We start from the raw sequence: 25,534 nt of genomic DNA, 5'->3' as shown, positions 1-25,534 counted from the left end.
ATTAATGCATTTTACCCAAAGGTGAGTAAAATCATGTCCCTGATTCAGAGCCTCTTAGTCTCATTTAGACGGGATTCTTATTAGCTTGGTTACAGGGCTTCCTAAATCATTACAGATTAAAAGGAAGTGTAGTAAGAGGCAGGCATCTTGACAGCTGCAAAAATTGAGAGCAGAATGCCCCATAACAAATAAGGACGTACAAAAGGCTGAGGCAAAAGCTAAACTGGCAAATCAGAGGAATCTGACATGGGGGCAAACAGTCCTGTGAACTTTAGTGGCCCCGAGGCATTGCCCATTTAACAACATTGCCACATAGTAAAATACTTAGGTTAAGTAATCAAGATCCAGAGTCTTCTACTGTGGTTAAAAGAGAAAACATTTGGACACTCTAAAAGAAGGTAAGCTTCATCAGTTTTCTGGAATTTTAATTTATGTATAATGTTCTATGAAAGTGATTCTGTCAAATACAGGAGAGGCCCCTCTGCTCGCCATTCTTTTCACCTTCATCTAATTAACACCACATTGTTTGTGTAGGAAAATGCCTTCTGAATTCAATTTTTGGAGTCTAGGATTATATATTATCTCAGAGGGTTTGGCACTAGTACTTTTCCTTGTTTTTGAAGAAAGTATTTATTATATGCACCAATCCCCAAATATTTCAACTTGTAGACACAGAGCAGTTACTCTCCATCCCCACCTCCCCATCCTATGAGGAGTATAGGACTTTCTGGCTGCACAGAAAGTATTATTGTAGGTATAGGATTATCAAAAATTTCCCATGTTCTCATGTTTTTTAAGCCAACTGGCATGCTAGGTAGTATTGCAATCCTGATACATTATCCCTGAATGTTCTTTCCCATTTCTCTATCTGGCAAACCTTTATTTGCTTAAGACCACGTCCCATTATAAAATAAGTTGTATTATACATGTAAAGCACTACCAATAAAGGGAAAAACTGACAAATTAGACAGTCAAAGTTTAAAAGTTTGCTCTAGGAAAGACCATGTTAAGAGGATGAAAAGACAAACTACAGACTTCGGAAAAAATTATTTGCAAACCATGTATCTGACAACTAAGGTATATAAAGAACACTGGAAACTCAACAGTAAAAAAAAATCATAAAATCAAATATAAAAATAGGTAAAAGGCATGAAGAAACATTTCACGAAAGGGGATATACAAGTGCCAAAAGATGTTCAACATTATTAGGGAAATGCATATTAAAACCACAAGCTACAAACACACCTTAGACACCTCAGAATGGCTAAAATAAAAAATAGTGAAAACACCAAGTACTGATGAGGATATGGAGAATCTAGTTCACAGGCACATTTGCTGGTGGGAATGTGAAATATTGCAGGCACTCTGGAAAACAGCTTGGCGGTTTCTTTAAAAACTAAGCATGCCACTATCACACGACCCAGCAATTGGACACTGGGTCATTTATTCCAGAGAAATGAAAACTTAAATTCTTACAAAAACCTATATACACAAGTGTTGGTAGCAACTTTATTTATAATAGCCCCAAACTGTAAACAACCCAGATGACCTTCAGTGAGTGGGTGGTTAAACAAACTATGGTACTTTCAGCACTACTCAGCAACGAAAAGGAGCGGGCTAATGATTCATTCTACAACCTGGACGAATTATGCTGAGTGAAAAAAGCCAATCCCAAAAGTTGCAGACTGTATGATTCCATGTATAGAACATTTTTGAAATAACAAAATCATAGAAATGGTGAACAGATCAGTGGTTTCCAGGAGGTAAGGAAGGTGGGGAGTGGGGAGTGGGAGGGAGGGAAGTAGGTATGGCTATGAAAAGGCAACACAAGGGATTTGTGTGATAGCAACGTTCTGTATCTTGTCTGTATCAATGGCAACATCTTGTGCTATACTTTTGCAAGATGGCACCCTTGGGGGAAGCTGGATAAAGGGGGCATAGTATCTTTCAGGATTGTGTCTTCCAACTGCATATGAAAATACAGTTATCTCAAAAACAAAGTTCACTTAAAAAATTATGAGCTCCTTAAAACTCCATTGGACTGTGAACTGCTTGAGGGAAAGTGTATTTTGTTTATTCAGCAGCTAATAACAGTGGTGACTTGTAGAAGATATTTGAAAAGTGTCTGTGGGTTGCCTTAGGTGAGAGAGGCTAACCATTTGAATGTAGCCATATTAAGCACCCATAATTGACAGTACATCTCCAAATGAAGGGCAACTCTGTGCTGACCCATTCTTTTAAAACTATCTCCTGAACATCTACTTTATGGTAGGCATTGTTCTGAGTGCTGGTGTCTTAATTCAGGCTGCTATAACAAATTAGCACAGGCTGGGTGGCTTAAAAAGCAAATATTTCTCATGGTTCTGGAGGCTGGAAGACTGGGATCAGGGTACCAACATGGTTGGGCTCTTGGTGAAGGCCCTCTTCATGGTAATATCCTTATATGGCCTTTCCTTGGTTTGAGCACATACACTGAGAGGGAGAGATCCCCTGTCTCTTTCTTTTTGTCCAAGGGCACTAACCTGTATCCTGGGGACCCCGCTCATCTAAACCTAATTACCTGCCAAAGGCCCCACCTCCAAATACCATCACACTGGGGATTAAAGCTTCAATGATGAATTTGAGAAGGGGACATAAACTTTGAGATCATAGCAGCTAGAAATACAGTAGTGAACAAAGTCAGGGGGGGATGCCCTGGCTTTCAGGGACCTTACAGTTTAACTGAGCAGAAGACAATGAATATAATACATACATTATGCAATATGTTAGGAAGTTTTAGTGCTATGGAAAAAAATTTTAAAGCAGCGTTTACAGGTTAAGGATATAGAAAGGCCTGCAAGAGTGGGTGGTTGCAATTTTAAACAGTTTGAAGAATATCATTTGAACAAAGGCTTGAAGAAAGTGAGAGAGAAAACCATGCGGATATATGGAGGAAGAAAGTTCCAGGCAGAAGGAACAGCCATTGTAAAGGCTTTGAGGTAGAAATGTGTCTAGCATGTTCAAAGACTAGTGAGTAGGTAAAGCCAGTGTTGGTGAAACAAGATGAATGAGGGAGAATAGTTTGGTGAGAGGTTAGAGGGACAGTGAGAATATAGAACATTGAGAGCCTTTTGGCTTCTCCTTTAAGTGAAATGATGGGGGCCATTGGAGGATTGGAGGAGTGGAGAGGTGGCGTGATCTGACTTCCGTTTGGAAAAGAATCACTGTATAGCTGGGTGTGGTGGCGAGCACCTGTAATATCAGCTAATTGGGAGGCTGAGGCAGGAGAATCGCTTGAACCTGGGAGGTGGAGGTTGCAGTGAGCCAAGATCACGCCATTGCACTCCAGCCTGGGCAACAAGAGTGAAGCTCCCATCTCAAAAAAAAAAAAAAAAAAAAAAAAAAAAAAAAGAAAAGAAAAAAATTAAACAATTACTCTGACTGCTGTGTTGAGAAAAGACAGTAGGGGAACAAAGGTGGAAGTAAGGAAGTGTACTTCAGAAACTATTTCAGTATTCAAGGTCCAGAGGTGATGGTGATTGGGACTGGGGTAGTAGCACTAGAGTTGTGAGAAATGACCCATTCATGTTTAGGTTTTGAGACAGAGCCAACAGGATTTCCTGACAGATTAGATGTAAGAAATCAACGATGGGTCGAAGGCTTTGCAGCTGAGGACTTGGACAAATAGTGTTGCCATTAACTGAGTTGAAAAAAAATGCAGGCCGGGCGCGGTGGCTCAAGCCTGTAATCCCAGCACTTTGGGAGGCCGAGACGGGCGGATCACGAGGTCAGGAGATCGAGACCATCCTGGCTAACACAGTGAAACCCCGTCTCTACTAAAAATACAAAAAACTAGCCGGGCGAGATGGCGGGCGCCTGTAGTCCCAGCTACTTGGGAGGCTGAGGCAGGAGAATGGCGTGAACCCGGGAGGCGGAGCTTGCAGTGAGCTGAGATCCGGTCACTGCACTCCAGCCCGGGCGACAGAGCGAGACTCCGCCTCAAAAAAAAAAAAAAAAAAAGAAAAAAAATGCAGGGGGGTGGCTTTGCCGGGAAGTTGAGGAATGCATATTGTTGAGACATCTATATGGAGATACTGAATAGGCAGTTGGAGATTTGAGACTGGACTTAGAGGAGAGGAATACAGGGCAGGAGATACAAATTTGGAAGTTGACAATATTTATATGGTATGTAAAGCCATAAAACTAGATGAGATCTCCAAGGGAGGAGCATATTGAAGAAGCCCAAGGATTGAGTCCCAGGTACCCTTTAGAGTTTTAAAGGCCAAGGAGAGGGAGAAGAACTTACTAAGAGAGACTGAGAGGCGTGGCCAGTGAAAGAGGAAGAAAAATGAGGAGTGTAGGGTCCTGGAAGCCAAGTGAACAGAGTGTTTCCTGGAGGAGGGAGTGGTCACCTGATCAACTGGGTAGGTCAGGTCAGGTAAGGTGTGAGAACTGATCATTGAATTTAGCAATGTAGAGACAACTGGGACCTCCACACATCAGAGAGAAAGAATTTTAGCCATTAAAGGAATGTATGGCTCTTTATAAGAATGTAACTATGTTTTAAAAGATTTGTTTTAAAAAGCTGTTTTTCACTTCCTCAAAAAGGTAAGCATAGAATTACAATATGATCCAGCAATTCCACTTCTAGGTATATACCCCAAAGAACTGAAAGCAGAAACTCAATCATATGTCAATATTCACAGCAGCATTATTCACAATAGCCAAAAGGTGGAAACAACCTAAATGTCTATCACCGGAGACTGGATAAACAACATGTGGTATGTACATACAATAGAATATTAGCCTTAAAAAAGAATGAAATTCTGATACTGGGTACACCATGTGTGAACCTGGAAAATGTACTAAGTGAAGTAAATCATGCACAAAATAACAAAATTCTACTCACGTCAGGTACCTAAAATAGTAAAATTCATAAAGACAACATGGAATAGCTGAGGAATAGAATAGCCTCCTAACCAGAGGCTGAGGGTAGGAGAGAATGGAGAATCATTGTGTAATAGGTATACCATTTCTTCTTGGGGCGATGAAAAAGTTCTGGAAATGGTAATGGTGATGGTTGTGCAATATTGTGAAGGAACTTACTCCACTGAATTGTACACTTTAAAAAGGTTAGAATGGCAAATGTAAGTGCCACAATTAATTTTTGTTTTGTTTTGTTTTGTTTGTTTTTTTGAGACAGAGTCTCTCTCTGTCGCCCAGGCTGGAGTGCAGTGGCGTTATCTCGACTCACTGCAACTTCCACCTCCCAGGTTCAAGCGATTCTCCTGCCTCAGCCTCCTGAGTAGCCGGGATTACAGACGCACGCCTCCATGCCCTGCTAATTTTTTTGTATTTTAGTAGAGACAGAGTTTCACAGTGTTGCCCAGGCTGGTCTCGAACTCCTGAGCTCAGGCAATCTGCCCGCCTTGGCTTCCCAAAGTGCACAGTTTTTTTAAAAAAAACCGTAGGATGCAGGTAAAACACTATCTCAAGGGAAATTTATAACATATATTAGAATTAAAATCAACAAATAAGCAAAAGTAAAGCTATCTTTTACATATTGCTGACCTGAAAACTAAGCTTGCTTTAGGCATCATTTATAACTTGGCTTTCCTTGTAGATCCTTTTGTACATGTTTTTTTTTTTTTTTTTTTTTGAGGCGGAGTCTCGCTCTGTCGCCCGGGCTGGAGTGCAGTGACCGGATCTCAGCTCACTGCAAGCTCCGCCTCCCGGGTTCACGCCATTCTCCTGCCTCAGCCTCCCAAGTAGCTGGGACTACAGGCGCCCGCCATCTCGCCCGGCTAGTTTTTTGTATTTTTAGTAGAGACGGGGTTTCACTGTGTTAGCCAGGATGGTCTCGATCTCCTGACCTCGTGATCCGCCCGTCTCGGCCTCCCAAAGTGCTGGGATTACAGGCTTGAGCCACCGCGCCCGTACATGTTTGTTACACTCATTTCTTAAAGGCTCAAGCCTTAGCCATCACAGTTAAAGAAAACGGTATCCCCTTATACAGGTCATCTTCAGAAGGGCAGGAGAAAAGTCAGCTACTGCAGAGTGATCCAACTACTTACAATTTTAATAAGAGTGTGTCTTTTAAATAACATATTTTATTTGTATACTCTCATTCAGGAAAACTGTTCTCTCTCTTATATAATGGTTTTTGAAAAGAATGTTCCCTGAATGCACATGTAAATAATTTCTTTGCTAAAACCAGCGTTTCTGATAATTCCACAGAACTGATAGGGAGAAAACCTTGAGTACTGGAAGGTTTTGTGGTGCAGCATATTTAATAACCGTGACAACTCAAGAATTTTAAGCAGACTCGCCTCCTTGTCTGGGATCTGTCGGCAGCATTGTGTCTCTACTGGCAAGCCCCTCAATGTACTGTTTCAGCCAAACCCGTGCTAATGATGGTCTACCAAATTTTTACTTGGTATTTTAAAGTCTCAATATTCTCAGGATTTAGAAAATACGTTCCCCCACCCTTTCAAAAGCTGCCACTCTGAAATACATAGCATTTTTTTAAAAAAGTCTAAAATTGCTTTACAGCCTTGATAAAACAAAGACTGGTGTGTTGATGTGGCTGCTTTTGTATGATTTCCGAGGTGAATTTAGATGACTGGAAGATAGATGGGTGCCAGATGCAGTTTGACATAGATTCAGGCAGCTGCTCCTGGGCTAGGTTTCATTAGCCGGTAAGTGCTCCAGCAGAAGCAGCAGAGCGAGGCCCCAAATGCCAAAATGACAGTGAGAACAGTGGAACAATACAATATTCACCAAGTGATTTTAATCTCGAAGATTAAATGTCACCCAATCAGTTTCCAGGTCTTAAAAAACCAACTTGTATGAAACCATTAGAGGGCCCAAGGCTTTGTTCACCAGAAGAAAAAAGTTTTACTGTTTTTGAAGGGGGAGGGTGGTTAGTTTTAAAACACCAAAAAAAAAAAAAAAAATGTTTTAAACCCATGTTGGTTGACAATTAAAAATCTTGTCAACTCCGCCAACACCCATACCACAGTAAAAGAAGTTCATTCACTATTGCAACCAGGCAGATAGGCAGATTCCTCAATAGAAGGAACCAATGTTTGTTTGTTTGTCTATCTTTTTTAAAATGAAAGTCTTGGATGGGCTTCACAGGCCTCTTCCAGCTTAAATGCCCTCCCCCCCGACCACACCCATTCTTCTCCAAAGACAGAAGTCTTAACACAGAGAGAGCATACGTCTTTGTTTTTGAGACCTTATGGTCTGCATAGCTATTGGTGGGTAAATAAGTACCCAACCACATAATTGTGAACTTAAAAAAAAAGTTCCTATAAAGGATTTTTGCTCTCACTACTTGTGGTGTCATAAGTAATTATGAAACTGATTCCAGAATTCTCCATGCTTGATTTCAACTCACGTGTTTTCTCAACTGAGAAAGGGGACCTTTATTTAGTGTATTATTTACACTTACTAAACTTATCTTTGCTTTTCTGAAAAGAGTGTTATGATCTAACCCGTCAGTGATGCAACCATTTCATGTGAGGCAATTTTTTTTTCACTAAAATTAACCCAAAATAAATAATTGATTGGACATGTACCTATTGGAAAACTGTAAATCTAACCAGTCTCTTCTTTTCTTCTTTACTTTTAGGAAGCTAGTGCATCACAGTAGCTCTGAAGCATTACAGAGTATTTTTTTCCCTCTAAATGTGTGTGTGCTCAGCTCTCTTAATAACAATGGGAGTTGTACTCAAAGAATAGTTTCCATTGCATTTTAGTATTTTTAGTCTTTTGCTTAGTAATAATGTCGTAAGCTACTTTTTTTTTTTTTTTTTTGGTCTACAGAATGATTAAAGATTTGGAAATAAGCTCTGGTTGAATTAGAAACACTCTATGTTCAGAAGCAAATTACAATGTTAACTAATGGCCATGTGACACCCTACCAAGTTTGAATATATTCTGGGCTTGAAGATATTGCATACATGTTCTCTGAAAGTTGAATTTCCTTGGGGCAGAGCTACTCATCTCTGAATTTACATTTGAATTACAGGGAATAACATCTTAGGTGACATGGTTTGACTTCGTCTAAATCTTTGGGAAATGTTCCACAGTAATCAAAGCTTCTCCTTCTCTTCTTTTTTCCCTCCCTTCCTTTATGGGTCTAGCACTGACAACTTGACCACGTTGACCTAAATATTAAGACCTTTTTTTGTTTCACCGTACCCACTACTCGCAAGGGCTATGCTAGCAACCCTCATTGATGAGAGGTGAGTATTGCGTTAATGAAGAGTCGTTAGGTTCAGCACACTCAGTTTGGATGAACCTAATTAGACTCAGATTGCATTTCTCTTGAACAGCTTTTAAAAGCCTTTCTAGCCTTTTTTTCTTTTTCTTTTCTTTTTTTTTTTTTTGAGAGACAGTCTCACTCTATTGCCCAGGCTGGAGTACAGTGGCACAATTTCGGCTCACTGCAACCCCCGTCTCCCAGGTTCAAGTGATTCTCCTGCCTCAGTCTCCTGAGTAGCTGGGATTATAGGCACCCACCACCACACTCAGCTAAATTTTATATTTTTAGTAGAGATGAGGTTTCACCATGTTGGCCAGGCTGGTCTCGAACTCCTGTCCTCAAGTGATCGTCTGCCTCGGCCTCCCAAAGTGCTGGAATTACAGACGTGAGCCACCATGCCCAGCCCCTTTCTAGCCTTTCTTTAGCCCTGAATTTACATACTTCCTCTGATCCATTTTACTTCATTTCTACCAGGTATAGGGTCCTTCTTTATATTCAAGAGATGTTATGAGAAGACAGTGAAAAGGGAAAAGGTGGTGAAAAGAGCATCGGGGTCCAAGTCCAAAGTCCAGAAAGTTGCCTCCCTGTCCAGTGAGAGCCTGAGCCCTGTCTTCCCCACAGGGTGGCTGGGAGGGGTAAAGGAGCATATAGAGATCCTTGGAGAAAAGCGCTATATGCAGAAGTCCAAGATGCCATTGTGGTTATTACTATTTACCGACCAAATCCAAAGCCATTTCAATTGCTAATCATTTGATATTTTAATTCATTTTTTTCTACCATAAAAGCATAAATTTAAGTTACAGTCTCTTACCACTTATGGACTACTTACCACTCTATTAACTCTCAGTGCTGTATCTATTCCCCCAGTTCTCCCATCCTGTTTTTTGTTTGTTTGTTTTGAGATGAGATCTTGCTATGCTGCCCAGGCTGGTCTCAAACTCTTGGGCTCAAGTGATCCTCCCTCCTCAGCCTCCCAAATAGCTGGGATTACAGGTGTGCACCAGTGCACCCAGCTCATTACTGGCATTGTTTAATGTAGAAAAAAAAAGTGCTGTAACCCCCTTATAGCAATGAAAGTAGGAAGAAGCATGCTGATTGCTCCTGTTACTTGAGTTATAAAGCCATTGAAGAAAGTAGCTGGTCTTTCTTAGTCTTCATTATGTTCTCCCATCAGAATATAACTAAAGCAAAGGGACAAGAGGAGGGAATCTCAGAAAATTAACAGTCCAGAGGTTTGACGCTCTTAGTAATTTGTGAGAGAATCTTTCCTTAAGCTTAGCCGAAAGCCTGGCACAGTGGACATTCGGTAAATGTTAGATGAAGAAAAAACAGGAGTATTGGTTTTATATTAAATTGCAGTGACAGAGGTACATTTTGAATGCTAGTCAGATGATGAGATTCATTCAGTAAAAGTATATTTCTCCTATACTCCAGTCTGACCTAATGCCTTAAATGAGTGGAGTTTCATCTGCTCTCTCGTGTACAGTGCGCACCACAAAGCCTCTGTAAGATTCGTCCCAGTTTGCAGCAGTGACAAGGCCTGCTGGGGACAAACCAGGGAGCTCTCTATCCAGTGCCAGTGACCACCAGCACAGTATTGAATTTAATGAGCATTATGTGATTAAACAATTATTAACAAAAATAGCTACTGTTGTTTATCATTTTCAGAGGCTGCACTAACTTTTCTACATTATTATCTCATTTAATCCTCACAGTAACACCACACTGCAGGTTCTGGGTCTACCCTCTTTTTACAGATGAGGAAATTGAGGCTTATGCAAGTTGCTGAAAGTCAACCAACCAACACATGGTCAAGCTAGAAGTTGAAACCCTGTGTATCCCAGGACTGTTTGACTCCACAGTCAGTGTTTGCAGGCATGTCAGAAAATGTTGCCCGTAGTTTGCTAAGTTACATGTTAAACAGTCTCAAAATACTCTTTGTTTTGCTTCTCTGGTTTCTCTGCAAAAGAACTGACAGGTTCTAATGGTATAAAATGGTATAAAAGTGGCCAAACTCATAACTGTCTCACGCGTCCATGTGAAGAGACCCCCAAACAGGCTTTGTGTGAGCAACAAGGCTGTTTATTTCACCTGGGTGCAGGTGGGCTGAGTCCGAAAAAGGAGTCAGCACAGGGTGATGGTATTATCGTTAGTTCTTACAGGTTTTGGGATAGGCGGTGGAGTCCAGGAAGCAATGTTTTGCGGGCAGTGGGTGGATCTCACAAAGTACATTCTCAAGGGTGGGGAGAATTACAAAGAACCTTCTTAAGGGTGAGGGACATTACAAAGTACCTTGATCAGTTAGGGCGGGACAAAAACAAATTACAATGGTGGAATGTCATCAGTTAAGGCTATTTTCACTTCTTTTGTGGATCTTCAGTTGCTTCAGGCCATCTGGATGCATATGTGCAGGTCACAGGGGATATGATGGCTTAGCTTGGGCTCAGAGGCCTGAAATTAATGAAGACTTTTTTCTTTTTTCTTTTTTTTCACCGTTAATGTAGAAAAGATGATTTCTGACGAAGGGTGCCTTTACTTCAGTCTCATAGCACAGGCTCTCCCTCAGTGGGAGGGTGAGTCAGAGGTGGATGACTGTGCTTTGCTGGAGTTATTTGCAGTGTGTGACAGGGGCAGAAAGTGTGAATGCATGCAGCCTTACATCTGATGGGTACATCCCGAAGCTGCACGACTGTGGCAGCCTCAGATGAATCGTGGCATTTTAGGATCCGCATGTGTCGTCAACATACGTGGGTTGAATTAGCATGGAAGCATAGTAGTACTCCAGAAACACAAATAAAAGTAAAACACACCATTGGAATACCTGCAGTTTTTCACATGGAAACCAAAAGCTTGTGAAATCAGTACATTTTGAGCTTTTTGTTTTTAGAGCTAATGCTTTTGTTTACTAGCTAAGACCATCTTAGCATTTTCTATTTAAGTGTTTAAAATTCAGTCATAAAATTTCATTCTAAGCTAAAGCTGTTTATAGTAACTTAGGCTGCATGTGGGTGTATTAAGAAGGAAAAATAGAATATATTTCTAAAAAGATATAGTAAAGTTTTTCTGGTTCATGCTGCTTGATTGATGATTGATAGATGATTGATTGCCAGATAGATAGATAGATAGATAGATCACCATAAGTTTGTTTGCATCTGAGTTTGTTTTTAGAAATGTGCCTTGGCAAAGAATCTTCTTTAGACAGTTAAGTAAAGTGATATTTACAATAATATAAATTCGAAAATGAAACCCAGATCTTGAACCAGAAGATGTGGATTCCAGCCTGGGCTTTGCTGCTTGGTGGTTGTGGCATCCTGAGAAAGTTTTCTCTGAGCCTCGCTCAGTTCCTCAAGTGTAAAACGGAATCGTAGCTGGTGCTTGGGGTCTTGGGGATGGGGAACAAATAAGATGATGATGTCAACATGCTTTATAATCTGAAAATGCTATACAGTTTTTTAAAGTACTGTAATTATCCAAGTTTAAAATTATCCACAGCCAGCAGATGGACTGATCTATCATCATTCTTCATCCATGAAGGTGATAATGTTTATTTTGGTTCCCTAAACAACACAGGTTTTTTCGTTTTGTTTTTATACATTTATTGAGCTCTTATGATTTGTGAGGACTTCCTTCACATCAGCAGAATTTATATGTAGATTTATGAAACCTTTGTTTACACACACGTGTTATTTATATAGCATATCAACTTTCTGTACATGTGAATTTTATAGACACCTGAAGTTTATCTCTTTAAGTACTTAAACTTGTTTAACATAAGCTTGTTCAATAAAAGTCTTTATATCATTTTTGTTGTAGATGTTATTATTTTTTCCACAGACAGCATTGAGCAATGCTACGTTTTCATCATGATTCAGGATAATTTAGATTGCTCAAATATTCTATTGAAACAGATTCCTTTAGGGTGGAGCTAGTAAGGGACATGGTGCTATTTACCCTTACTTTAAATGGTCCTAGATCAGTAAATTTTTTGAATTATTGAATCAATTTTGGTTTTTGTTTTTAATTAAAAGAGATGGGGTCTTGCTGTGTTGCCCAGGGATGGTCTCAAACCCCTGGGCTCAACCAGTCCACCCACCTCTGCCTCCCAAAGTGCTGGGATTACAGGCGTGAGCCACCATGCCCAGCCAAATCAATGTTTTTTTTTTTTTTTTTTTTTTGGACTGATAATAGAATTTATTATGTGCCTTAATATAGGCACTGGGGCTTGCCCATGGTGCTCTTGATATATAAGGCCTGGACATTCTGCCAGTTTTTCTTGAGCAATGACACCAATAAGTTGACAGCCCGATGAATGTTATACACAAGCTCATCGTCTGTCATCTTCACGTGACCAACAGCTACAGCCAGACATAACACCTTCTTCATTTGGAACTTGATTGTGGACTTCACCTCATCCTCTTTGGCCACCATGTTTTCGTTGTGTGTGAGCAGGGAAGGGAACTTTCCTGCCTTATTAATAGGCCTGGGCCGAGGATTCGTGGAATCTGCTTGATCAGAGACTCTGAGGCCAAAAACGCATCATACTTCTTGGCCAGTTTCTTGACCAGTTTTTTATTCTTGTTGAGTTTTTTCAGCACCTCGATGTCCATGTGGGGCATATCCACGGTCTTGGCCTCGTCACAGTGCTGCTGGTCCCCCAGGACACACACAGAGAACTTGGGGCGGGGAGCGGACTTAAGCCTGACAGTGCCGGAGAAGCGCTTGTCCTTCTGAGGGTCATAGTTCTTCAAGCTGATCTGCAACTCCACCGTCTCCAGGAACCTGCGGCGCTTGCGCTGGTTCCGGTGCAGGACTTCCCACACCGCCTTGTACAGGGTGTCGCGAGAGACTTTGCTGCTCATGGCTTCTCACGCTGCGCTAACCGGAAAAGACAAATCAATGTTTTTATAATCCCTCCCTTCTATTCTCGTTGTTAGCTGTCTTTTTCTTTTTTCTACTATCATGTACTTGCCTCTTTTAATTCTTTATCCCTTCTAAATTTCTAAATTTTCATTTACAATCTGTGGTTTGGGAAAAAGGCCAGATATATTTTAATCTTTAAGATTAAATAGGCACTTAGGTAATACATGTTAATGTATGAGGTTTGGTATATGTGCTTTGTTATATCTTATTTTTGTTGAAGGATTTATTTTTGCCAATTTTGTAAGTTCCAAGTAACCAGTTCTCTCTGGATGAATTGTTTTACACACCAACATTTAAAAACAGCCTGCATCAGTTTCCTCTAATAATCACCAGTTATACGGGGTTTTTTTGTTTGTTTGTTTTTGGTTTTTTTTTTTGAGATGGAGTCTCGCTCTGTCACCCAGACTGGAGTGCAGTGGCCCGATCTCAGCTCACTGCAACCTCCACCTCCTAGGTTCAAGTGATTCTCCTGCCTCAGCCTCCCGAGTAGCTGGGACTACAGGTACATTCCACCATGCCCAACTAATTATTTGTATTTTTAGTAGAGATGCAGTTTCACTGTGTTGGCCAGGCTGGCCTCGAACTCCTGACTTCCTACTTTGGCCTCCTAAAGTGCTGGATTACAAGCGTGAGCCACCACGCCTGGCCAATCACCAGTTATTCTTATATAGCTTAATTACAAAGTGCTTATGTATACTTTGCCTACCTTGATCTCCACAAAATCATGAGAGATGGGCAGGACATATCTTAGTATTTTACAGATAAGAAAGCTAAGGCATAGTTTGAGGTTATTGAGTAGATTTTTAACTAGGGATTGCAGCTGAATCTCCCAGGGAAGTTTGTTCACCTACACATACCAAGGTATCCCAATTCCATGGGTCTGGGGCAGGACCCAGGTACATATATTTTGGAAAAAGGTCCCAAATGATTCTAATGTGCATAGCTTTCCCAGACCTTTTTCTCTGTCTCCTCATCCCCCACCTCTACTCCCACTGAGAACTGCTAGGTTAAAGTTTTTATCACCAGTAAGTGGTTTATTAAGATGTTTTCACCTGCAGGTTATAGAAAATCCAACAAACAGTGGCTTAAATCTGATTTTCATTGGTTCCACTATCAGCTGGTGTCAGAGTAATGCTCCCTGTATGTTACTTTACGTGGTAAAAGAGACTTTGCAAATGTAATTAAGGTACTTGAGATTGGGAGATCATCATTATCTGGCTGGGCTCCGTGTAATTACAGGGGTCCTTGTAAGAGTGGGGCAGGAGCATCAAATGCAGAAGAAGGTGGGATGACGGAAGCAAGGGTTGGAATGATGTGCTCTGAAGATGCAGGAAGGGGTTACAAGCCAAGGAATGAATGCAAGGCAGCCTCAAGAAGCTGGAAAAGAGGGCCTCTCCTGAAGCCTCTGGAAGAATGCAGCCCTCAAAAAACCTTGATTTTTAGACTTCTGACCTCCAGGACTATATGAGAATAAATTTGTGTCATTTTAACCCACTAAGTTATAATTTGTTACAGCAACAATGGGAAACCAGTACAACTGGGAAGTATAAAATGCAGATCCTTAAGCCCCTCCCACAGAGATAAAGTTTGAGTAGAATGGGTGAGGTTTAGGGAGCTGTGTTTAAACTAGTCCTTAGGTGATTTAGTGGCCTGTGGTTTTTGGCCTGTTAGCCTGTATCTACAGAGTTACAAAATAATCACAAGGCCATTTACTGTTTCCCTCAGATGTCTAGAGGTGGGTGGTCCCAGCATGGCAGGGTTGGGGGTGGGAGTGTCGTCAAGGACCCAGGCCCCACCTGGACCTCTGCTCTACTCCCCTCAATGTGTTGGTCTTTTACCCTATCCCCTTTTTTTTTTGAGACAAGTTTTCACTCTGTCACCTACCCTATCCCCTTTTTTTGTTTGTTTGTTTTTTTTTTTTTGAGACAAGGCGTCCCTCTGTCACCCAGGTTGGAGGGCAGTGGCATGATGATAGCTCACTGCAGCCTCAACCTCCTGGTACCTCCTCAACCTTGCCACCTCAACCTCCCGAGTAGCTGGGACTACAGGTGCACACCACCACACCTGGCTAATTTTTAAAAGTTATTTTTAGTAGAGATGAGGTCTCGCTATATTGTCCAGGCTGGTCTTGAACTCCTGGGCTCAAGCGATCTTCCTGCCCTTGGCCTCCCAAAGTGCTGGGATTACGGGCGTGAGCCACCACACCCGGCCTTACCCTTATTCTTGTTACATCATGGTCACCGATGGCTACCAGAAAGAAGATACCTTCCCAGAACTTCCAGCAGACTTCCCCTTACACCTGACTAGCCAGAACTGCAGCACCTGGCCATCTCCAGCTGCACAGGAGGCTGGACAGCAAGAAACCTCACATGGTATCTCAAAACATTATTCTGTGTCCCTTCTCCTCCTGGGAAACGCATGCACCCCTCCAACAACACTTACCTTTCATCTGGCTGTTGTCTCCCTCTTCCAACATGGCTGTTTAGTATCAGGTCCCTTTTAAAATTATCTCAGGCTGGTGGCTCACTCCTGTAATCCCAGCACTTTGGGAGTCCCAAGGCAGGAAGATCGCTTAAAACCAGGAGTTTGAGACTGGGCAACAAAGTGAGACCCCTGTCTGTATAAAAAATTAAAATAATAAAATGGCTCCTGTCATTTTGGAAAAAGAAAACACTAATTTATTTAATCTTTACAACTCCATGGAGTGAGTAATTTCCCTTTTTTTTTTTTTTTTTTTGAGATAGAGCCTCACTCTGTTGCCCAGGCTGGAGTGCAGTGGCTGGATCTTGGCCCACTGCAACCTCTGCCTCTCGGGTTCAAGCTGTTCTCATGCCTCAGCCTCCCGTGTAGCTGGGATTACAGGTGCCCACCACCACACCCAGCTGATTTTTTGTATATTTAGTAGAGATGAGGTTTCACCGTGTTAGCCAGGCTGGTCTCAATCTCCTGATCTCATGATCCGCCCGCCTCAGCCTCCCAAAGTGCTGGGATTACAGGCGTGAGCCACTGCACCCGGCCTCAAATGTCATTTTCTTATCAAGGTACATTCAACCACCTCTTTAAAATTGTAGCCCTGCCCCATGCATATATACCCAAGCACACATTCCCCATCCTCTTTTCCTGCTTTATTTTTCCCATAGCAGTTAATTTCTGATATACCATATAATTTACGGATTTATTCCACTTTCTCCCACCATCCTGAATGTAAAATCCGTGAAAACAGGGATTTTGTGTTTTGCTTGCAGCCATATTCCAGCTCCTAAAACTAGGATATAGTTAGGCCAGGCACAGTGGCTCATGCCTATAATCCCAGCACTTTGGAAGGCCGAGGAGTATGGATCACCTGAGGTCAGAAGTTCGAGACTAGCTTGGCCAACATGGTGAAACTCCGTCCCTACTAAAAATACAAAAATTTGCTGGGCACGATGGTGCATGCCTGTAATGCCAGCTACTCGGGAGATTGAGGCAGGAGGACTGCTTGAACCCAGGAGGTGGTGGAGGCTACAGTGAGCCAAGATTGTGCCATTGCACTCCAGCCTGGGTGACAAGAGTGAAACTCTGTCTCAAAAGAAAAAAAAAAAAATGCTAGGACATAGTAAGCTTTCAATAAAGTTTTGTTGGGCTGGACGTGACGGCTCACACCTATAATCCTGGCACTTTGGGAGGCCGAAGCGAGCAGATTGCTTGAGCCCAGGAGGTTGAGGCTTCAGTGAGCTTGATCATGGCACTGCACTCCAGCCTGGGAGTTAGAATAAGACCCTGTCTCAAATAAATAAATAGATAAATAAATAAATGTTGAATGAATACATTCTTTATGCACGGTTCCGATTAGGTCTATGGGGCAAATTTCTAGAAATGAAATGACCACATTACAGGATATAGAAATTTTAAAAGGTTCTTGATACACATCACCAAAACCCTGTCTTTCCCAAGGTTAAATCAGTGTGTACTCACATCAGTAACTGTGAGAAAACCTGTCCACTGTGCCCTCACATTGTTATCAACTTTAAAACAACTTTAGCCAGCTTAGTATGTAAAAATTACAGTTCTTTTAAATTTGTATTGCTTTTTCATGCATTTCTCCCCTTGATAATGATGAGTTTGGGTCCTTTGCTTATTTATAAAATTTTGTTTTAGTGTTTTCTAATTTAGTATTGATGGTTTTCTAATTGATTCATAAGACCTCTTTAGGTTATAAAGTTACTAAGTCTTTGTTACCTGTGTTGTAGTTATTTTTCCTGGTTTGTCATTTAAAAAAATTTTTGCTTATGGTGCTTTCTGTTATATAGTTTTTGTTAGTGTAGTCAGTTTCATCTTCATAGCTCTTTTGCTTTATGTTTGGAAAGGTCTTATCTACCTCTAAGATCAATTATTCATCTGTAATTTCTTTTAGTTCTCTTATGTTTTTTAATGTTATTCTTTAATCTCTGGTGTTTTATCATATTGTGTGAGGCAAGGATCTAATGTTAGTTTTTCCTCCCTAAATAATAAACCATTCATTGCACATGCCTTCCTTACCTCACTTATAAGAATGTGTCATTAGTGTATGCTAAATGTTTTCACTAAAGTCTGTTCCAAGTGTTTCAATTCAGATTCATTTATATTTTTCTTTTGCCAGAATCCAACTCTTAATTATTGTTTTAAAATATATTTTAATATCCTCTTTTAATTTTTATTTCATTTTTTCATTTGTTGGTTTGTCTAAGTAAATTTTAGAATCATTCAGTAAAGTTCAAGAATAAATGGGGAGTTAACTTCCTAAAGTGAAAACCACATCATGCCATTCTCCCATGGAAGATCTCTTAATGACTTCAGAACATAAAGGCCACACTCGGTGTTAACAGCCTCCAAGACCTTCCTAGACCTGCCCCAGCCAAACTCTCTAGTGTTATGTATTGCCACTCCCTGCCTGAAATTTACACTTCAGATCTGTACCCACATCACATGCTATTTCTCACCTCCCTATCTTTGCTCATCCTGTTCCATCTGCCTTTAATGACCTTGACTAATGACCTTGACTAATTCCTGTTTACCCTAAAATCCATTTCCTGGCCTCATTCCACACTGGCCAGGCTCTGTGGCCACTCCTGCATGTCCATTGTCTCTGTGCATGTCTCTTACACCACATAACCCATTGCATCACAATGATGAGTTAATCTTCCACCTGAACTGGGTGGGAGCATCTCATGTTCATTTTGTATTTCTAGGACCTACCATGCTACCTGTCATACAGTAAGTCATATGGATGGATTAGAGGAGAATATTTGAGACTGGAAATTGGGAGACAGATTGTTACCATAATCAAAGTGAAAGATAACTAGAGTATTGACTAGGGCAGCAGGGGAAGAAATGGGACATATATGGAAAATAAGAGAGAAGACTGACCGGGCTTTGTGTCTGGATGAATGTGAGGGTAAGAGAGATGGAAGATGCTTTGAATCTGAGATTTCCAACGGAGACTCCAGGTAGATGTTGTACCTTAACCATATTGAGGCATTTGGGAAGTAGGGGGCAATTTAAGGAGAATATGATTAGGACAACTTTAGATGTGTTGTGAATTGGAGATGCCTTTATGATACCCAGTGGAGATGTCTTATAGCCAATGGGACATGAATAGGTTAATTATATGCTTTTATCATTCAAACCAGGACCTTTTTGAAATTGACACAGAATGCTATTAATAATTATGCCAGGATAACAAGCATAAACCAGGAATGACCCTTATAAACTGGGTTGCATGGTCTTCCTGTATAAAAAGGTCACATTTGGAGCTCAGAGAGAAAAGTCCGGAATGTAGTTAATGATTTGTGAGTCATTAGCATATAGGTGCTCTGAGAATGGGTGAGATTGCCTAGGGAGAGTTTCTAGGAAAAGAAGAGAAAAGAGGCAAGACAAAACCATAGAGAATATTAATATTTGCATAGTTAACTATGTAACTGGGATTATTAACTGGGAAATTGTTTTTCAAAACACTTACATTCCTAAATTTTTCTGAGGATTCTAATATCCTAATCAGCCATTCCCATGTCTGCTCCCAACCTGACCATGAACCATGGCCATCTCCATCCTGCCCCTCACTACAGTACTTTACCCCTCTCTCGCCCTCTCTGCAGCCAGAAGTTTTTGTTGTTGTTGTTTTTTAAGTTTAAAACTACAGGTTTATAGGGAGGGCAGAGGTAGAGGAGCCAACAAAGGAAACTACAAGTGGCCAAGGAGACAAGAACCAGGAGACTACAGTTCAACTTGAAGGACACCTTTCGAGGTCAGTAAGGTCATTAATGTCAGATGCTACAGAAAGACTACATAGTATGAGGAACTGAGAAGTGTCCATTGGCCATGCCATTTAGGGGTCACTGTTGCCCGTTTGTGGGATGGTCAGTAGAGTTGTTCTGCAGTCGGCAGAGGAAGCAGGAGGAAAAATAAAGTTGTGGATAGACAGAAGTAGCTACCAGCAGCATTCCTGCAGCATTAAACATGGGGAGGATTGATTCCTGTTTTTTTTTTTTTTTTTTTTTTTTGAGACGGAGTCTCGCTCTGTCACCCAGGCTGGAGTGCAGTGGCCAGATCTCAGCTCACTGCAAGCTCCGCCTCCCGGGTTCACGCCATTCTCCTGCCTCAGCCTCCCAAGTAGCTGGGACTACAGGCGCCCGCCTCGTCGCCCGGCTAGTTTTTTGTATTCTTTAGTAGAGACGGGGTTTCACCGTATTAGCCAGGATGGTCTCGATCTCCTGACCTTGTGATCCGCCCGTCTCGGCCTCCCAAAGTGCTGGGATTACAAGCTTGAGCCACCGCGCCCGGCCTGATTCCTGTTTTAAAAGTGAAGATAGAATGCATTGAATCTGTAATTTGTTAATTGCAACAAGGAGCCAGTAGCAAGGGCAAGGCTGAATGTACGAGAGGGAAGAAATACCAGTCTTCAGTCATATTGAAGCTTTTTTGCTCAGTCTTATTCCCTTGTCAGGAGCACCTGTGCTGTGTTATAGTTGAATGCCACCAGTCTGTTCTAATAGGTGTCACGTTGACTTTAAACACTACCATCCAAATGTTTTTCTGTTTGGTTGGCATGGGATCTACCTAGTTCTTCCTCTTTTTCTAAAGACTGAAGATGGGAACATTTGAACAGAATATAAATTTGCCTTCTAGTTGTATTGATTTGCTGATCACTGGTAAAGTGCTGATAACCCATCAATCTAGGTTTATGGGTTAATGGGATGCATCCTTGTTGATAGATTTAGAAACCTGTACTGCCCGCGAACCTACTCTTCTAGTACATACATGTGTGTCTGTCCATGGTGTCGTGTATTAGGTGGAAAAGTGAGTTTTTACACCAAAATGTGTTTTTATCTTGAGAAGTTCCATTAAGAAAAAAGATGTTGAAATACAAACTGTTCTGTTTTCTGATTTGCTATCTCATAGTAAGCAGTTAGTTGTAAGATTAACTTCCTCAGAGGAAAGAAAGCAAGGACACCAGCAAAAGGAAAAGAAATGTTTAATTGCTCTGCAAAGGCCCCAACATGCTCTGAAAAGTAAAGATTTCAGGCTTAATGTGCATGGAACAAAAGACCGTTGTGAGCTGTGTACAAGAGTTGGTGAGAGTTTGTATTCTGCCCCTTTTTTCTGTGGGAGTTATTTCCTGTTGTTGACTAGAGTTCTTTATTTAGAACCACCTAGCTTCAGAATGCCTGCTAGCTTGCAGAAAAGTGTGTACTTAAAACATAGGCTTATTTCAAGACAATCTCTTTGAAAAAAAGTCACACTACACATGCACTGAAACATCATGTTCCCAAAGGTCAAGATCCCCAATAAGAAGAGACATAAGAAGGAGCTGCAGTGCGTTTCGTGTAGCACTTGGTGGTCATCTGAACACCTAGTGAAAGATACTTTATGGGGAAACTGTGTTTCTATTTTTTACTTAAAAAAACAACAACAACAAGATTTCACTTTTTAGTGCTGAGTTCTTTGTCATTTTAAGGAAGTAACAAGAAGCCTTCCATATTTTGTTAGGAAGATTTATCCTTGTTAGCATGATAGAAGTTCGCCTGGCAGGTAAGAAATACACCCAAAACAGGCATTAAACCACTTATTCTTTTATACTTGCACGATGAGCTGGGCTTCCTATTAAAGAACTTTAGGTTGATTTAGCATTATCATTGGATTTTACAGTCTAATATTAAGAGAGAGCGAGAAGGATAATATATCAGAACGAATGAGAAGAATAAATTGTTTATTACTGAAATAATGGGAAATAAATGAATGCTTGCAATACAAATATTATCCAATATTAACAGGTGCTAGAAGTTGTAGGAAAAAAAATCTTACACAGTTCTACTTCATAGGAAACATAAGGAAGAAAGAAGAGAAAATGTATTTCTTTAACTTATATTCTGAAACAATGAAATAATTAGAATACATTTATTTGCTTTTGATACTTTGACACTTTTTAAAAAGACATCACCTGTGTGTCTCTCCCTGATTCTATTACCCTCCTCCTGTTACCAGAGGTAACTACTTTCTTGAATTTTTTAATCTATTTTCTATAATTGTGTACATATGTATCTATAAACTATATATACAGTGTTTTGCATGTTTAAAAATATTTTATGTAAATAGTGTATATATTTTATAACTTGCTTTATTTTAGTCAGTATTTGTTTTTGAGATATAACTTTGTATTTTGAGATCAACACACGATACATGGTACCTTTAGTTCTTTTTTTAATTTTATTTTAAGTTTTTTTGGCTGTAAGTTTATTCAATGCAAAATAATCCTTTCTGATTTTACTGAGGTGGCTGACCACGTCCACAACCAAACCCGCCTCTAAACTGGAATTCGGTTGCTGACCCAGCCCCAGCCTCAGCTTTCTTGTTGGCATCAAGGGGCACAGCACTCCATCTGGAGGTATCTCTGTCAGCTTCCCCTCTTGTGAGTCTTGCAGGTTGCTCACCCGCTAGACCTTTAGGCCGAGGCCTGCCAGCCTCTGGATGGCTGTGGCGTAGGGTAGCAGGCACAATCTCTGGGAGCACATGAAGGTACCAGTAGAAATGTCTCCAGGCAAATTGTTCCTTCATGCAGCCTCAGGACTTGAGAGACTGCATGGCCTTCATGACATGAAGGTTAGGCACATTCTTGTCTGCCAGCTCTGGGTGTTTAGGCCTGTGGACATCCTTCTTAGCCACCGTGACTGCCTTCTTAAAAAGGAGTTCATAAACGGCAATCCGGTTCTTCTTAGGCATCAACATTTCCGTGGCTGTAGGTTCTGGGGCCAGGGCTGGAAAGACCTTTAGTTCTTTTTAACCACTGTAGTGTTCAAGGGTATCGTCTTGAGGATCTTTCAGGTTACTTACAATATTTTGCTATTACAAGCAATACTGCCACAAAGATTCTTCTTCTATGTCTCCATGGGGATAAAAACAAGAGTTTCTCTAGATTCTAGACTTAGTGCTTCTCATCCAGAATTCCTCGAGAGAATTAAGCCCCAGTCTCATAACGTATCTTTGAAGGGTAATGAATTAATGTCTGTCCTGTAAGTCTGGAATAGTTCAAATGTTGAGCTGGAGCTGGAGACTGATAGCCACTTCTAGAAATGAATGTGCTAATCTCTTCCTAATTCTTGAGTTCAGTTGGGAGGCTTGAAATCAGCTATGCTGATACCACAGAAATCAGCAAATGCTACAAATAAAACTTCCCTCCCTATCCCCCTAGCCGGTTGTTAAACATTTGCTAGCACACCACAGATTTTAACTTTATACCATCCTTGGGAGAACTTAGGAAACAGTCACTTGAATCCTTTTCTGTAGAGCTTACTTTTCTGTATGAGAAAGACTGTATGTGGCAGGGTGTGTGCATCTCCAGCTTTACTAGACAGTGCCAAATTAGGCTGGGCATGGTGGCTCAGGCTTATAATCCCAGCACTTTGGGAGGCTGAGGCAGGAGGATTACTTGAGACCTTGGAGTTCGAGACCAGCCTGGCCAACATAGTGAGACCCCATCTCTACAAAAACACATAAAAGTTAGCTGGGCATGATGATGTGTACCTGTGGTCCCAGCTATTTAGGAGTCTCAATGGGAGGATTGCTTGAGCCCGGGAGGTCAAGGCTGCAGTGAGCCGTGTTGGCACCATTGTACTCCAGCCTGGGCAACAGAGCAAGACTGTCGCAGAAACAGCAAACAAACAAAGAAAATGCCTAATTATCTCCAAAGGGTCATACTAAATTATATACCCACAAGTTTTGTGAGAGTTCCTTTTTATCTGCCTTCTATCATCAGTATTTGATACTGGTATACATATAAAACTTTGATTTTTATCAATTTGGTAGCTATGAAATATCTCTTTATAATTTGCATTTTTCTTTTTTTGTAGACATGAGGGTCTAGCTGTGTTGCCCAGACTGGTCTCGAACTCCTGGCCTCAAGTATCCTACCATCTCAGCCTCCCAAGTGCTGGGATTAGCGGCATGTCCACTGACACAACCTATTTTGCATTTTTTTTTTTTTTTTGGCTGATGAAGTTGAGTGTCTATTCCTGTGTTCACTGGACATTTTAGTTTCCTCACCCATTTTTCTATTGGGTTTATATGTCTTTTAAAAGACTGATTCAGAGGAGTTCTTCGTTAATTCAGAATACTAATCTTTTATTGATTCTATTTCTGTGACTCATGTATATCATTTGACAATCTTTAGCTTGCCTTTGTTTGTAGTGTATTTTGTGTAAGAGATGTTTAATTTTAGTATAATCAAAGCTATTTTCTTTATGGTTTGTTCATTGGGTGTTTTGTTTCTTAAGAAGTCAGAGTCCCTGCAGGAAACAGAATTCCACTGAAATGTTTCAACTAAAGAGATACTAGTGAAGGGACATTTTACAGAGATGTGACAAAAGTTGAGGCACAGAAGACAGATAACTGTAGGAAGCTGTCACTATCCTTAAGCCTAAAAGGGAAAGGGGAGGAAATGGTGTTGCTAGAACCCAGAGGAAGTTGGCATCCTGGAGAAGGGGCCACCTGGCAGAAGCTGTAGTTGTGGAGGGATGGGTACTCGCAGGTGAGGGCCCAAAGCAGGAAGGAGCAGGGAAGAAGTACCCCAGCTTCTCCACCTTCTGACCCATTGATCTCCTTCTGGTACCTTCTTTGTCTAAATCCAACTGGAAGCTAGTGAGCAAAGGAACTTGGGTGAGGTGGTCCCTAGATGTCAGCATTTCAAGGCATGGAGCCAAGCAGAGGCAAGTGGAGAATGAATCTCAGATGAACTATAATCAGCACACTTTCCTTATCCTAAAGCCATAAACATATTTTCATATATTCTCTCCCGAAAGTTTAAAATTTTGTTTTACATATTTAGATTTTAGTCTACCTGAAATATGTTTTTTTGTAAATATTAGGCACCTAATTTATTTTTCATACAGGTAATCAGGTGGCCCTGAGCTATTTATTTGTAATTTTTTTGAGAGAGTCTCGCTCTGTCACCCAGGCTGGAGTGCAGTAGTACCAACATAGCTCACTGCAGCCTTGAGCTCCTGGACTCAAGCAATCCTCCCACCTCAGTCTCCTGAGAAGCTGGGACCACTATGCTCAGCTAAATGTTGGGTTTTTTTTTTTTGTTTTCTTTTTTTTTTTTTTTTGCTCTGTTGCCCAGTCTGGAGTGTGGTGGTGCAATCTCAGCTTACTGCAGCCTCCGCCTCCCAGGTTCAAGTGATTCTCCTGCCTCAACCTCCCGAGTAGCTGGGATTACAGGCGCCCACCACTATGCCTGGCTAATTTTTTTGTATGTTTAGTAGAGATCGGGTTTCACTATGTTGGCCAGGCTGGTCTTGAAACCCTGACCCTGTAATCCGCCCGCCTTGGTCTCCCAGAGTGCTGGGATTACAGGCGTGAACCACCGTGCCTAGCCTGCTCAGCTAATTTTTAAAATTTTTGTAGAGATAGGGTCTCTTCATGTTGCCCAGGCAGGGTTCAAGCAATCCTGCCTCAGCCTCCTGAAGTGCTGGGATTATAGGCATATGCCATCGTGCCTGGCCCTGAGCTACTTACTGAATTCTTTCCTTACTGATCTGTAATTTCACTTCAGTCATATATTACACTTCTATATATGTGTGGTTCTGAACTCTCAATTCTGTTCCATTTATCTATTTATCTGTACCTACGTCAACTCTACCCTGTTCTAATTAGTAGAGCTTTATAATAAGCTGTGATAGGACATGTCCTCTATCTTGTTCCTTAAGCTTATTACAACTGTCTTTGGCCCTTTCCTATTTCAGATGAATTTTAGGATTCATTTGCCAAGTTCCATTGAAGGAAAATATGGGATTTAAACTTCATTTAATTTGTTGATAAGTTTGGGGGAGAATCTGCATGTGTATAGTATTAACT

At 41.0% G+C, this 25,534-nt stretch overlaps 1 protein-coding gene and 2 pseudogenes across 5 annotated transcripts in view; 1 reads left to right on the top strand and 2 right to left on the bottom strand.

The window, feature by feature from the left end:
* The window catches only part of SERTAD2 (SERTA domain containing 2), a 123,030-nt gene that overhangs the window by 66,590 nt on the left and 30,906 nt on the right, over nucleotides 1–25,534 (top strand). The window contains exons 2-3 of one of the 5 annotated variants that reach the window (XR_004443982.1): nucleotides 8,130–8,231; nucleotides 9,738–12,178. The exons of 1 other annotated variant lie outside the window; for it this stretch is intronic. Coding sequence is in view for 1 of the 4 variants with exons in the window: in XM_033239233.1 (XP_033095124.1) it covers nucleotides 18,521–18,636 (116 nt within the window). In the remaining 3 variants the exon portion in view is untranslated. Of the gene's footprint in view, nucleotides 1–8,129; nucleotides 8,232–9,737; nucleotides 12,179–18,313; nucleotides 18,404–18,457; nucleotides 18,637–19,315; nucleotides 19,443–25,534 lie in introns of those variants that run through there. 3 more of the 5 variants (XM_033239237.1, XM_033239236.1, XM_033239233.1) reach the window with 3 other exon arrangements.
* On the bottom strand, nucleotides 12,405–13,153 carry LOC117099740 (annotated as a pseudogene).
* LOC117099741 lies at nucleotides 21,950–22,411 on the bottom strand (annotated as a pseudogene).

The sequence above is a fragment of the Trachypithecus francoisi genome, unplaced genomic scaffold (assembly GCF_009764315.1).
Source record: "Trachypithecus francoisi isolate TF-2019V2 unplaced genomic scaffold, Tfra_2.0 Lachesis_group17, whole genome shotgun sequence".
Classification (NCBI taxonomy): Eukaryota; Metazoa; Chordata; class Mammalia; order Primates; family Cercopithecidae; genus Trachypithecus; species Trachypithecus francoisi.
The sequence above is the reverse complement of the archived record's forward strand: the minus strand, read 5'-3'. Positions and strand labels throughout refer to the sequence as shown.